General features: G+C 51.6%; 1 protein-coding gene across 1 annotated transcript; it reads left to right on the top strand.

Moving 5' to 3' along the window:
• The first annotated feature begins 4,407 nt into the window (after nucleotides 1–4,407).
• Nucleotides 4,408–8,261, top strand: Tmem86a (transmembrane protein 86A). Its single transcript, XM_055597569.1, has 3 exons — nucleotides 4,408–4,533; nucleotides 6,431–6,695; nucleotides 6,932–8,261. Exons 1-3 carry the CDS (start codon nucleotides 4,513–4,515, stop codon nucleotides 7,366–7,368), a joined length of 723 nt encoding a protein of 240 aa, XP_055453544.1. The 5' UTR covers nucleotides 4,408–4,512; the 3' UTR covers nucleotides 7,369–8,261.
• Nucleotides 8,262–12,510: the final 4,249 nt, after the last annotated feature.

The raw sequence follows: 12,510 nt of genomic DNA, 5'->3' as shown, positions 1-12,510 counted from the left end.
GTCTGGCTCTTGATCTGTATCTAGTGTCTTTCAAACACACCCATTTGGCTGATACATATTCATCTCTCTTTTAAAACCTTTAATGATGGTACAGTCCTTCAATTCCAGCACTAAGGAAGTAGAGACAGGTGGATCTTTGTAAGCCAGCCTAGTCTAGATAGTGACTAGACCAGCCTGGGCTACATAATAAGGCCCTGTCTCAAAAACAAACAAGCAAACAAACAAACAACCTCATCAACCTGCTCTCACATACTCTTATCATAACTTCATATGACCTTGTCACACTTCCAGTATTTCTTCTCCAGATATGCAGGTTAAAGGGGAGTGCAACAGGAGTGAAGATTCTTAAAGCTAGTTAAGACATGATCTGGGAAGTCTGGCCCAGGCACAGAGAACCAGAACCAAGCAGAGAAGCTGAGAACAGAAAACAAATGACATCTCCTGAGCCAAGTACAAATTTCTTAATAGAACCTTCACGATCCTCCTTGACCTAGTTCCTTGTATTCCTTCTCTACTTTCCCAGGATCCTCTCTACCTCCCTTTCTCGGCCCTTACAGCCACAGTTTTGTCCCTGATTGAGCATGTCTCGTGTGGGTACACATCTGACTTCATCTTTCAAGAGTGTTGCGTCCATTGCTGTTTGTTTTCTTCTTCTGAGTAAGCCCCACCTTCTTCTACTGTGACAGGCACAGTGAGTCACTCGGAAGTCCTCTTTATGTCACTTGTAAATACAGTCACACCTCCATTATTATTATCATTCTTTTTTCTTGAGGCTGCGTTGACTATACTGGTCTTGACTTTGTGGGCTCAAGTCATCTTCCACATCAGTTTCCTGAGCATCTGGGACTACAGGTATTTGACACCACCTCAATTACTTCACACCTCAATTACTTCAGTGCCATGCGACCTGTTTGCTTACTTAACTGCTTGTGAACTCCATGAACCCAGGGGCTGATTTTTGCTCAATATTTATAACCCTGGTAGCTAAAGCGAGAGCCAATGTATATGCAGGTACACTTCATACATTTGTTGGTGGAGTCAATCAGTGAAGGGCAAGTACAGAGAAAATGACAGTGCCGTGTGAGAAGGACCAGAGGACAAGTCATTTTGGGGACAGAAAAGAAGGGATGTCGATTTTCATTAAGTCCTACTCTACCCCCTGCTGTCTGGAATATAAAACCAAGAAAGCCTAAAACAACCCTCCTAAAAAACCAAGGAAAAATTTAAAAATTGAATTAAAAATATACCCATAGGAATAAAATTAGGGTAAGTTCTTTCTCATAGGGAAAGCGGTTTTCAGCGTCTTCATCAATCAAGGCTTAGCAGTATTTAACTGAAGAGAATCAATTACTACCTGTAGAGATGTAGAGTAATCAAACCGCTGCTAATGTCTGGTTCCCTTTTCCCTCTTGGAGTTATGGAATCCACAATAAAATGTAATGCTCACTGAACAGTGAAGGAGGTTTTTGTTCTTGGCTGAGAATAGAAATGGAAGATAAATTTGCAAAGTAGCTGCTCTAAAGGCTAGCGTCAGGAAGTTATAGCCATCAGTGAAGGCAGCAAGGGCGGGATGGGCCAATGAAGGACAGAGAGCCCTGTCTTTTCTGGGGATGGATAGGGATTTTCCAGGATTTCAGATGCCCCTATTTTTTTGTTCCCTTTCTGGTTCTCTTTGGTCACCTGTCATGGTGTTGAGAGGTGTCATTTAGCACATAGTTACAGGACTGTAAGGAAGTTGGAAGTCACGGGGCAGTCACTGTGGTATCCATCTTAGACCTGACTGGTTACTTGGCCACCTGAAGAGGGATGTCAGGCACCTTGTCTTCAGAGATAAGATTAGGGCAGGGCAGAAATTCTGTTAGTTCAAGTAGACAGAGTGAGGTGAAGATTAGGTAACACCATCAGTGTTTGGTCCAGAGGCACACTGCCAAAGGCTTGAGGTTTTGGGAAAATGGCCTAGAGTTAGACAGGGAGAAGCACAGCTTCTAGAAATGGACCTTGTCCATGTTCTCCTTCCATCCTGACAGGCCTCTGACTATGAGCTAAACTCAACTGGAAGGGGCGGGGGTTCCTGGTGATCACTGTCCTTAAGTCCCAGAGCAGAAAGGACCAAGGGTGGACCTGGGCTGGGTATGCTGGCACATACCTTTAATCTCAACAGTTGGGAGGCAGAGGCAGCAGATCTCTGAGAGTTCAAAGCCAGCCTGGTTTATACAGAGTTCCAGGCCATCCAAGTATACACTGAGACTCTGTCTCAATGAAACAAAACAACAACACACAGCTCTGAATGGATAGGAGGATGGACTTAGGGACAGTATGGAGGAGAGATGTTTTGGTTTTGTGGGCCACCTATTTTGCCCACTGGCAGAAAAATCCTGTGAATGACATTTCTAGACCTTATGTCTTTGTATACTTGGGTATTTGTATATGAGGCTTATGAAAATTGATGAATTAGTAGGACTAAGGTAGACAATGACATGTTTTTAAAAGACGTCTCAAGTAATTTCGGTTGGCCCCAGTTATGAGAACAACTAATAAGGTTTATTCTCAGGGGCTGGAGGGATGGCACATACCTTTCTTGCAGAGGACCACATTCTGTTCCCAGCATCCATTTCAGGCAACTGACAGATGCCTGAAACATACCTCCATGCAGTTCCAACTCTGACCTCAACTACACCTCCCCCCCTGGAAGAGAAATCCCTTAAAGCTTCACATTTTCATTTTTATAGTTAGACAAACTGGGGTTCAGAGAAACTAAAATGCCCTGATTTGAGTACTCCCTTGGGTGACATGAAGGTTTGACCCAAAACTGGAACATATGTGATGATTTTATAATCTGTTGATGGGAAACTGAGGCTCCAAAGATGGAGTGGCGTATGCCCAAATACACCACCAGCAAGTCCTAGGTGAGGAGGAACCAAGTCTGTATTGCTTTTAGTTCAGTGTTCTTTCCCGGCGACACATAAGAGTGTATCACAAAGCCTTGGTGGCAGCCATTCCCACTTCTCACTCAGGTAAGACAGGTGCTCTCCTTGAAGCTCTTAACCCATGAATGTGCCTAGAGATGAGGTGTGTGACTTCCCTCTCTCAAACCTTGACTCTCACCTTTTTTGGGCTCCATTTGGAATTTTAGGTTGTCAATACTGTCATCAGGAAAAGGGCTGTCCCTCTCTGAGGGAATGTCAGGTCAGTAGCCTAGGGATTAGGGATATCTGAGGAAGGCCTCGGGGAGAGGATCACTGGAGAGTTCCCCAAGCCTCTCTCCCTGGCTGGGGTCCAGTACAGGGCCCTGTATTCCCATCTCAGGGCATGGCCAGTGTTTCTCCCTTCCCAACAGCTGACACCACAGCTAAAGCTCTGTGTGTAACCCAGACCACGTACCCATCCTTTGAGATGTATTTGGAAACCTCTGCTTCCATGAAGCCTGCTGGATAGACTTGTATTTCCTGAAACCAGCAACCTTAGCCCTTCCTCATCCTACACAACGTGTCTAGATTGGGCAGAATCTCAGAGGTCACCCATTCATTTTCACAGATGAGGAAATCTAGGTCAGAGAAGGCAAAGGCCATGTTAGTAGCAAACAGAGCTTCACTGTAGTCCATTCGACTCCTTGGCAGCCCACCCAGTTCTGAACACATATCTCTAAACATGCTCCAGCCCACCAGCCTTATAACCATTTACCCCGTACTTCAGGGAGTTGGTTCACACTTCGCGTCCTTAGGCAAGCTTTGCTCCTGTGGAGTCACCGTCGTTGCAGCCGTGAGGGCGTGTGACTAAGGAAACCCAGCGCCTGTACTTAAGTTTCCCCGTTGATGCCATGGGTCCGCACACAGGCTGCTGCTTGCTTTCACCCATGGCTTTGGTGAGAGGACGGTGGTCAGCCCATCGTTCCCTTTCTATAGCTTTATTCATTCAGTGCTCAAGGGTCCAAGTGCGCTTAATGCAATTCTATGAAGCAATAAAAAAACTACGATTCTGTGTCGTTTATGTACATTGTGTGCCTGGAACACTACCCTCCGCTGGGACCTGTGACTACACTGTCAGAGCCGTGTCTTACAGGAATTGCGTCTGACTAGACTGAGAATCTGGCTTTGCTCTTTGCTCCGGAGTTAAGAGAAGGTGCATCCCGCGATGCTCCAGCGGGCAGAGTCGGCTCTCAGCCTCGCCGGCTCCCCAACCTTGGGGGTCGCGGTCACGTTCCGGAAAGCCCTGGCACGCCCCCCGAAGGGGCGTGGTCTGGAGCCCCGCCCCCGCCCGGGTGGGAGGACCTCCTTTTCGGCGGAGAAACGGAGGGAGCCTGGCGGGCGCCGCCGGCCGCGCCCCGCCCCGCCGAGGCTGCGGTCCTCTCATTGGCTGGGTCTGTGGTGACGTCCCGGGGTGCACAGACAGTACTCCGAGCGCCCGGCGCGCGGGAGGTATTGTGCTTCACCGGGCTTTGTTCACCTGGCCCTGGCTGCGTCCCGGCGGTGCCACCCGGAGCCGGTGCCCGCCGCCGCCGCCGCCGCCGCCGCCATGGTGTCTCCGGTCACTGTGGTGAGTGCGCGAGCCGCGGCCGGAGCCCCCCGGGCCTGGGGCGAGGCGGCGGCCGGCGCTGCCGCCGGGGGCGGAGGAAGCTGGCGGTCCCCGGCTCCCCACTCCCGCAGCGCCCCTCCTCCGCGCGCCCCCCGTCGCCTGCGGGAGGGAGGAAAACATTGTGCACGTGACTCGGAAGCGTGACTTTGTTGATCCTCGTGTGTCTGGAGCGGGTCTGCGGGTCTTGGCCTGGGACCGGACGCAGCGGGCCGCAGGGTTCTGCGTGGTGGGACCGCAGAGAAGCATTCAAGAGGGTGGGGCCCAGACCTCCTGGAAATCCTGCCGCAAGTTGGTTTCCTCTTCTTATTGTAGGCGCAGGAGGCGACGCCTCATTCTAAGCAACGCTGCTAAGGCGCTAGGTGAAGGTGGATCGCTCTATTGACTTGACCTCCTTTTCAGACTTTGTCAACGCCAACCTTTGGCTTGTCTCCCCCCCTTCTAAGGCTAGCTTCTCTGACTGTCATGATTTTACCACTTCCTACCAGTTTCTTTTAGGAAGCATTGGTCTGGGGATGAGGGGAGAGCAAAATTGATGTTTCTGAGGGCTGACAGGTGTTGCTGGGCATCCATCCCCTCGGCTCTCTTCCCTTTGGCCGTGCCCTCACTCTGACTGTCCGAGATAAGGGCGTTTCCTTGAGAAGGGAGTGTCAAGTCTTGCTCCCATCTCTAACTTGTGGAAGTACCCCGGACCCCTGTCTACCTCTTCCTACTCTTCCCCAGTTGCATCAGGTACCTGGTAGCCTGGGAATCTGAGTGTGCCCTCAGAGTCCCGGTGAAACAGCTTTCTCATACAGCCAGAGCACTTTAGGTGAAGGTGAGCTTATAGGGAACCCCAGCTGCTCCAGTTCATCCTCAGAAACCCTGAACTAGCAGTTCATGGGAAGGAGCTTCAGGAGGCCACAGAACATCTGTGGCATCTCCTCCCCCAGCTCGGGCTGTGCCTGCAGTGGCCTTGAGTAAAACCTTTCTTTAGCTGCCCTCCCCCTAATCCAGCTGAGACCCAGTCAGCTGTGCCAGCTTCCCCTCTCAGTTCCCCGTCGCCTCTCAGCCTGTCTGCTGGCTCCAGATCAGAAGCTGGGACCAGAAGCCCTCCCCCCCTTCCTGTCTTTGGTGCCAGCACCCCCTTTCCTAGCTCTGGAAATCTTTGGTGTCTCAAGTACTGTTTATTGCTCCCAACACAGATCTGTTTCTCTTCCCAGCATCCCTAGCACCTCTCTTTGTCCTTGTTGCCACCTTTAGTCTAACAGGTAGAGTGGAAGCTGAGGGGCTGCCTGGGCAGGACCGAGAGCCGGTGGGTGGAGGTGCTGCCACTCTCCCACATTCCTGGCACTCACCTGGTGTTGCCAGGGCTCTAAGCCTGAGTCCTGGCTCCAAAGCTGGGATCATGAGTTGGTCAGTCAGTGTGTTTCTGTGGTTTCCCTCTGACATTGCTCCAGTTCCACACAGCTGGGAGCTGAGGCTAACAGGGAGAGGTGCTAAGGGATCCCTCTAGGAGGGGGAGGAGAAAGCCCGGAAGGAACAGCACTAGGCTGCAAAAGGGAATATCCTAATAGTCACTGTTGTTCCAGTGAAGGACTCATTCTGGCCAAGTTCCAGGGCCTAGAGTGGACAAGAGTGACAGGACAGTGGAGCCCTTTCCTGTCCTGGTAAATTGAGCCTTGGGGTGATAATGGCTTTCTTCACGTCCTGCTGGCTGGTTGGAGCCGGAGAGGCTAGGTTTCTCTGTCAGTCCTCCCTGTTCTGAGTGGTGTAGGGCTGGAGTGTGCGCTGTAGCCTTGGGGAAAGGTGCAGGTTTTAGAGCCCGCCATGGGCTTCAGGGACTCAGCTGCTGGTGTTGCTCTTGTGCTGTCTCCTGCAGGTGAAGAGCGAGGGACCCAAGCTGGTGCCCTTCTTTAAGGCCACCTGCGTGTATTTTGTGCTCTGGCTGCCCGCATCCAGCCCATCGTGGGTCAGCGCCCTTGTCAAGTGCCTGCCCATCTTCTGCCTCTGGCTCTTCCTCCTGGCCCATGGCTTCAGGTTCCTGCTGGCCCACTCCAGTGCCTCCCTCATCTTTGTGGGACTTGTCTTCTCTGCCGTGGGTGACGCCTTCCTCATCTGGCAGGACCACGGCTACTTTGAACATGGTCAGTAGTTCTAGGAGTTGCCTGGGTGGGTGCCTGGGGCTGGAGGAAGAGGGTCCTGTGGTGGGGGTGGGGCAGGGCTTTGGAAAAAGGAACCCTCTCACTTTAAGTGAGAGGGTGAGTGTGAAACTGTCCCTTCGCCCGCCCCTCTCAGTCCCAGAGCAGAGCTGGGTTGCCCCTCCTCCCTTCATAAGTCATGAAGCCTGCCTTTAGCATTCTTTATGTCCTTTTGCTTCCAGGTCTCCTGATGTTTGCTGTGACACACATACTCTATGCCTCAGCCTTTGGCATGCGGCCACTGGCTCTCCGGACAGGTCTGGTGATTGGAGTGCTATCAGGCCTGTGTTATGCCCTACTCTACCCAGGGCTATATGGTGCCTTCACCTACCTGGTGGGGGTCTATGTAGCCCTTATCAGCTTCATGGGTTGGAGAGCTATGGCAGGGCTGCGGCTGGTTGGGGCAGCCTGGCGGTGGACAGAGCTGGCAGCCGGCAGTGGCGCACTGCTTTTCATCATCTCAGACCTGACCATCGCTCTCAACAAGTTCTGCTTTCCTGTGCCCTACTCTCGGGCACTCATCATGTCCACTTACTATGCTGCTCAGATGCTCATCGCCCTGTCAGCTGTGGAGAGCCGAGAGCCAGTGGAAGACTATAGACTGAGCAAGGCCAACTGAAGGGACTGGGGTGTGCTCACCTTTCTCCTGGGGCTTCGGTCCAGACCTTGGGAGTATGCCGGAGCTCTGTCGGCAGGCAGCTCCAGGGAAAGTGGCAGGCTTGAAGGGGTGAGCAGAAAGAGCTCCCAGGAAAGCTGGTAGGCTAGGATGACCCTGAGAGCTCAAAGAGGCACCTTATATTCCTTGCCTGAATCAGAAGTAGACACTCCTTACCCCGTCAGGACTGTCAAAGCCCTCCCGGAAGGTGATGGTGCTTTTTGACCCCTCTCTTTTTACTAGATGCAAGAATGTGACTATCTCTTACGACCAGGACCAATGGCAATGCCAGGCTCATCCGTTCCCACCCTTTCTCTTCCAAGCTGACCGAGGAGCAGTCCTTCCCCAGGCTCCCCATTTGGGAAGACTGGTTAAAGGTGGAGTCTTGTTTCCCCGTGGCTAGCCAGTTACTGCAGCAGGTTTTCAGCAGTGTCTATGAGGAGCTGTAGAGGGGACTTCTTGGTGTGGAAGCTTGAGGGCATCAAGGCTGCGGACTGACCCTCTTTCTCTCACAGGCCAGCCCGGAGCTCAGGCCTCATACCGTCACCCTCAGACTCTGTCCCCTGAGCTAGGGTGTACCATGCCAAAGGAAGGGGCTGGTCTCCACCTCTATGTCTGTGTCCTGCTGTCTGCAAATGGCTTAAAGGGGGTGGGCCTCAGAGAGCTCCTGAGGGGCCTGGCCCAGAGCGGGGCCTCCCCTCGCACACCGACAATGCTGTCTTCCTGCCCAGGAGTGAGTTCCAAGTGACACTTTAGGGTCTTAAGACCTGAAGCACAGTCAATGCAAGGGGAGTAAGGACGGGGTAACTCCGTTCTCTACTGCCCATGTGAAAAAATAAAATAAAATAAAAACCCAAGGGCCATGGCTTTCTAATTTGTCTGTCTGTGTGGCACGTGCCTGTCCTGGACAGGGGGTCAAGGCATGGTGCCAGGAGCCCTGGTTGTCCTCACAGCCCGGGTCAGAGTCGTCTTGGCTCAGGCACCTTGGCACCAGGCTGGCTCCCTGGCTGTGCTGATGCTTCTACTTGTTTCAGATCACTTGTGATCACTTCCGTGGTCAAGTGTGTGTGTGTGTGTGTGTGTAGTCAAGAGGGTGGGGGATGGGTGGTGTTTGCCATTGTCTGTACTTGTCCTTGACACAGTCCCCTGTATAAAGGTGTCTGGCAGTCCTGGTAACCCTGAGCTCTGCAGTGACTGGTGGAGGTCTTTCTCCACCTCCCCAGCCCTGCTCTCAGCCCCGAGCTGCTCCTTCTCCAAATGGTGCAGCCTCCTATGGTCTCCTCTTGGACTCTGGGTTTAGTTGGGCAGCTGAACGGAATGGGATTAGGTTAGCTGATAGTTTATTAGCGAAGCCTTGACGGAATATTGTTCTACCTTACTCCAGAGGTGTTCGGATTTGAACAGGGAGTGCCCCAGTTCTGTAGAAAGGGCCAGCAGTCAATATGCTGTTGGTATGTTTGCTGTACCTTTGGGGGATGTGATATAGGAGATTCAAACTTCCTGGGTGTTAACTGAATCTAGTAGTTTCCAATTTTTTTTTTCTTTTTAGTCCTGGGGATCAAACTCAAGTCATCTCACATGCTAAAATTATGTTCTACTATTGAACTGTTAAGCCAGACCCAAACTAAAGCTTTATAGAGACCTCTCATAGGGACAGAGAGCAAAGAAATATGGGGAACAGTGGAGCTCAGGGACTGTCTATCATGTCAAGCTTCTAGTTTAAAATCCTTCAAGAAAGTATTCTACTGTAAAACAGGCTTAAATCAGTAAGGCGGACAAGCGGCTCCTTCAGTGGGAGGGTGGCTGGGTACTGCGGGAGCAGGCCTGATTTTGTAAGGGCTAGAATGCTGAATGCGGACATAGATGGGGTGAAGGAATGAGAGGGGGCAGGATGGGGAGGAGGAGGCCAGCAGAATTTGTCCTGTGCTTGCTCTAAGGGGCGGTGAGGGTAAGTGTGGTTGTGAAGGAGGGAAAGCCCTGAGGTGACTTCCTGTGGGTAGGTGTGGAGCTGGTCCATTCCATGTGTGTCCTCCCCCATGGTTCCTGTAGCACTCCACTCTCGGGAGCGGGGAGGGTGAGCTCAGCCAGCTTCCTGTTCCTTACCTGCACAGCACACACACAGTGATACATACCGGAAGGCAGATGGCTGAAAAGACCCCCCTCCCCCCCATTGCAGCTGATGCCAATGTCTCTGGGCTGGAGCTTGAATGAGGTGCAGCCTTCTGAAGATTCTCAGTGGTCGATGCGATGCAATACTTGACTTGCCATCTTTGAAAGATCAAAGCAAATAGTTATTGGTGCTCACGAAAGATCTGAAGTTGCTGGAATTCGAGCTGCTCCATAGGGACTGAGAACTGGTCCCTGCGTCTCAAAAGCTGGAGTAGCTGTGTGGGGATCAGAAGCTGCCATCCAGTCACACTTGATATTTTCCAGGAACTGTTAGGTCCTTCTTCATAACCCAGTAGGTGAGGAACTAGGCTCAGAAAAGTGCCATCAGGGCCTTAATCCATGCTCCTAAAACCAACTAGAGTTACTCAGGGATCTCTGTTTGTAGAATGAACTCTCTTTTCCCATTCCCACCCTGCCCATGCTTTCCTGGCTTGGTTCTGTGTACAATGCAGCAGCCATTCTGGAAGCTTTGTCTTCTTACTGCCACTTACTTTAGCACTACAGAGACAGAGCAATGGGATGTTGTCTTTTCCCCCAAGAAAAGACACACCTAATTGGCTGAACAAAGATCTGTAGCTACGGAGACCACAACCATGGAGGGCTATCACCACAGAGAGTTTAGGCAGATAGAGAGGAAAATGCTGGAGAGACTGGGAGCAGGATGCCCGGGCCTGCTGGGATTTTAACACGAGGATTGGGAGAAGCTTGGAGGGACTGAGCAGCCAAGCATGGCGGGTTGGTTTTCTGTTTGGAGGGGCCATATATTCACCCCATGTATGTCTGCATCCAGCATTCTAAAGCTTAAATGAATCAGGCCCTGTCACCATGAAGGCAGTAGAGTGGATAAGAGGGGCTTAAGTATTTCTTTAAGCATGCACATTACAAGCAAAAGCACAGCAGGCATATGTGAGAGGTCCCCTTCAGTCTTCCCGTTAGAGCCTCTTTTCTGCCCTTACCTTAGGTCACCGATTTTCAACACTCATACATATCAAAACTACTTGAGAAAATTTGTAAATGTACTGATTTTTTTCTGGAATACTGCTGGATACATGGTGATGGGTCAGTCTGGTCTAAACCCGACTAGAAAAGTGGGTCTCAGCCCATCAAAGTATGCTGTCACAGTTTAGTAAAGGATCACGAACTCTCGCATCTGCAGGCACCAGGAATCAATGTCATAAATGGAACTGATAAGATGGGAGAATAGCTGTACCACTTGATGGCAGATTAAAAAAAAAAAAAAGCACTAGCCAATTGAGGAGTGTGATGGATGGCTTGGGCCCTGCCCTTGGGCAGGACGGATGTGTCCTCCCTCCAGGCCAGGCCTGGTGGTGTTCTTGCCACAGAAGGTGTACAGCTCACCTTTTTAGTAAAGTGCAGTGCTCACTGCTGTCTTTTAGTGTGCAGGTGGGGGTGGCTGGGGTGCATGCTCTGCTGGAGGAGTTGTGCCGGAGCTTAGGACGGACAGTGATGAGTCTCCCTTGTAGAGGGTCACTCTGAACCATGGGTTCCCCAGGAAGGTGCTAGTCGTGGTGCAGTCCTGGCCGCAGAGCTCAGAGCGTCCCGAGTCGGGTCAGAAAGTGGGGTATATGGCGCAGTCCTGCTGGTATGACTTTAGCTTGGTACTTGGGTTCTCACTGCCTAGGTGGGATGGGCAGCTATGAGCCACCCTCATCTTAGAGGTCAAAAGATGCCCTGGGGCTCTTTAAATGGAACCTAGAAGACCTGGGTTGTACTCTCTCCCCACCCCCCAGACAGGGTTTCTCTGTATAGCCTTGGCTGCCCTGGACTCGCTTTGTAGACTGGCCTCTCACTCACAGAGACCCTGAGGCCTGGGATTACAGGTGTGTGCCACCGAGCCCAGCTCTGGGTTGTATTCTTATGTGATAGCAATTGTGGGAGCCTCAGCTGTGTACTTTTCTTTGCTTCTTTTTTCTTCGCTCCCTCCCTCCCCCTTCCTCCTTCTTTCCCTCCTTTCCTCCCTCCTTTCATCAAGACCATCTCACTATATAGTCTTGGCTGGTCTGGACCTTGCTGTGTAGATCAGGCTGGTCTCAAACTCGTAGAAATCCACCTGCGTCTGCCTCCCGAGTGCTGGGAGTAGAGGCGCACGCGACCACATACACATAGTTAGTAAGGACCCCTGCACACTCACAGTGCCCTGGCTACTCCACGGTTGGACTAGCTGAAGCAGCCTCACGGGGTTTTAAGTTTTCCTAGACCAAGGGAGTCTAGATATCTTGCCCATACCTCCTTCTTGGATCCTGATATTCTCAGCTCTTTACCCTGGCATGGAACTCTGCCTCCAAACTTCCTCCATGTCAACTCAGTTTTTAAGTTCTCCTCTTTGTCCATTTAGTCCTCATCCATTTCCAGCTTCCTGATGTTATCTGTATCCCTTCAGACTTAACTGCTGTTTCCCAGAGTCACAGCCCTCACTCCTATTGGCTCCCCTCTTTATAGCAGGCTCTGTAATCCTCCTCCCCCTCAGTACTATCTGGGCCCCTAAGGGTACTTTTCACCTCTGTGTCAGTTGCATCACTCAAAGCATTCTTGAAGGGCTCATAAATGACAGCCCATCTCATGGTTCTCTGATCTTAAGTGTCTCATGGTTCCCTGATCTTAAGTCTTGGGTACCCTTCTGTGACCCCATGTCCTCTTCACCATCAGGGCTTCCTGAAACAACCCAGGCTGCCAGTCCTGTATTCATCTGGTCCCTGCTGACAAGCTCCCTTGGACTGCAGGGGGTTGGCACCCATTTCATTTGAGCCACCGCTCTGAAGCAGCATTACTGCTGTCCACCCTGTGCTTGGGGCTGAGAATGTGCCTCGCTGCAGTGAACCAGGCTGGGGGCTACGTCCAGCCCTCTTCAGGTGACATAGTGGACGCCCCCACCTTCCCGGACGTCAGGATTCCGGTTCCAGGTCAGAGTCACTGTGT

Source organism: Psammomys obesus, unplaced genomic scaffold (genome assembly GCF_907164565.1).
Source record: "Psammomys obesus unplaced genomic scaffold, mPsaObe1.curated_primary_1811, whole genome shotgun sequence".
NCBI lineage: Eukaryota > Metazoa > Chordata > Mammalia > Rodentia > Muridae > Psammomys > Psammomys obesus.
This window is presented reverse-complemented; position numbering and strand designations above follow the sequence as displayed.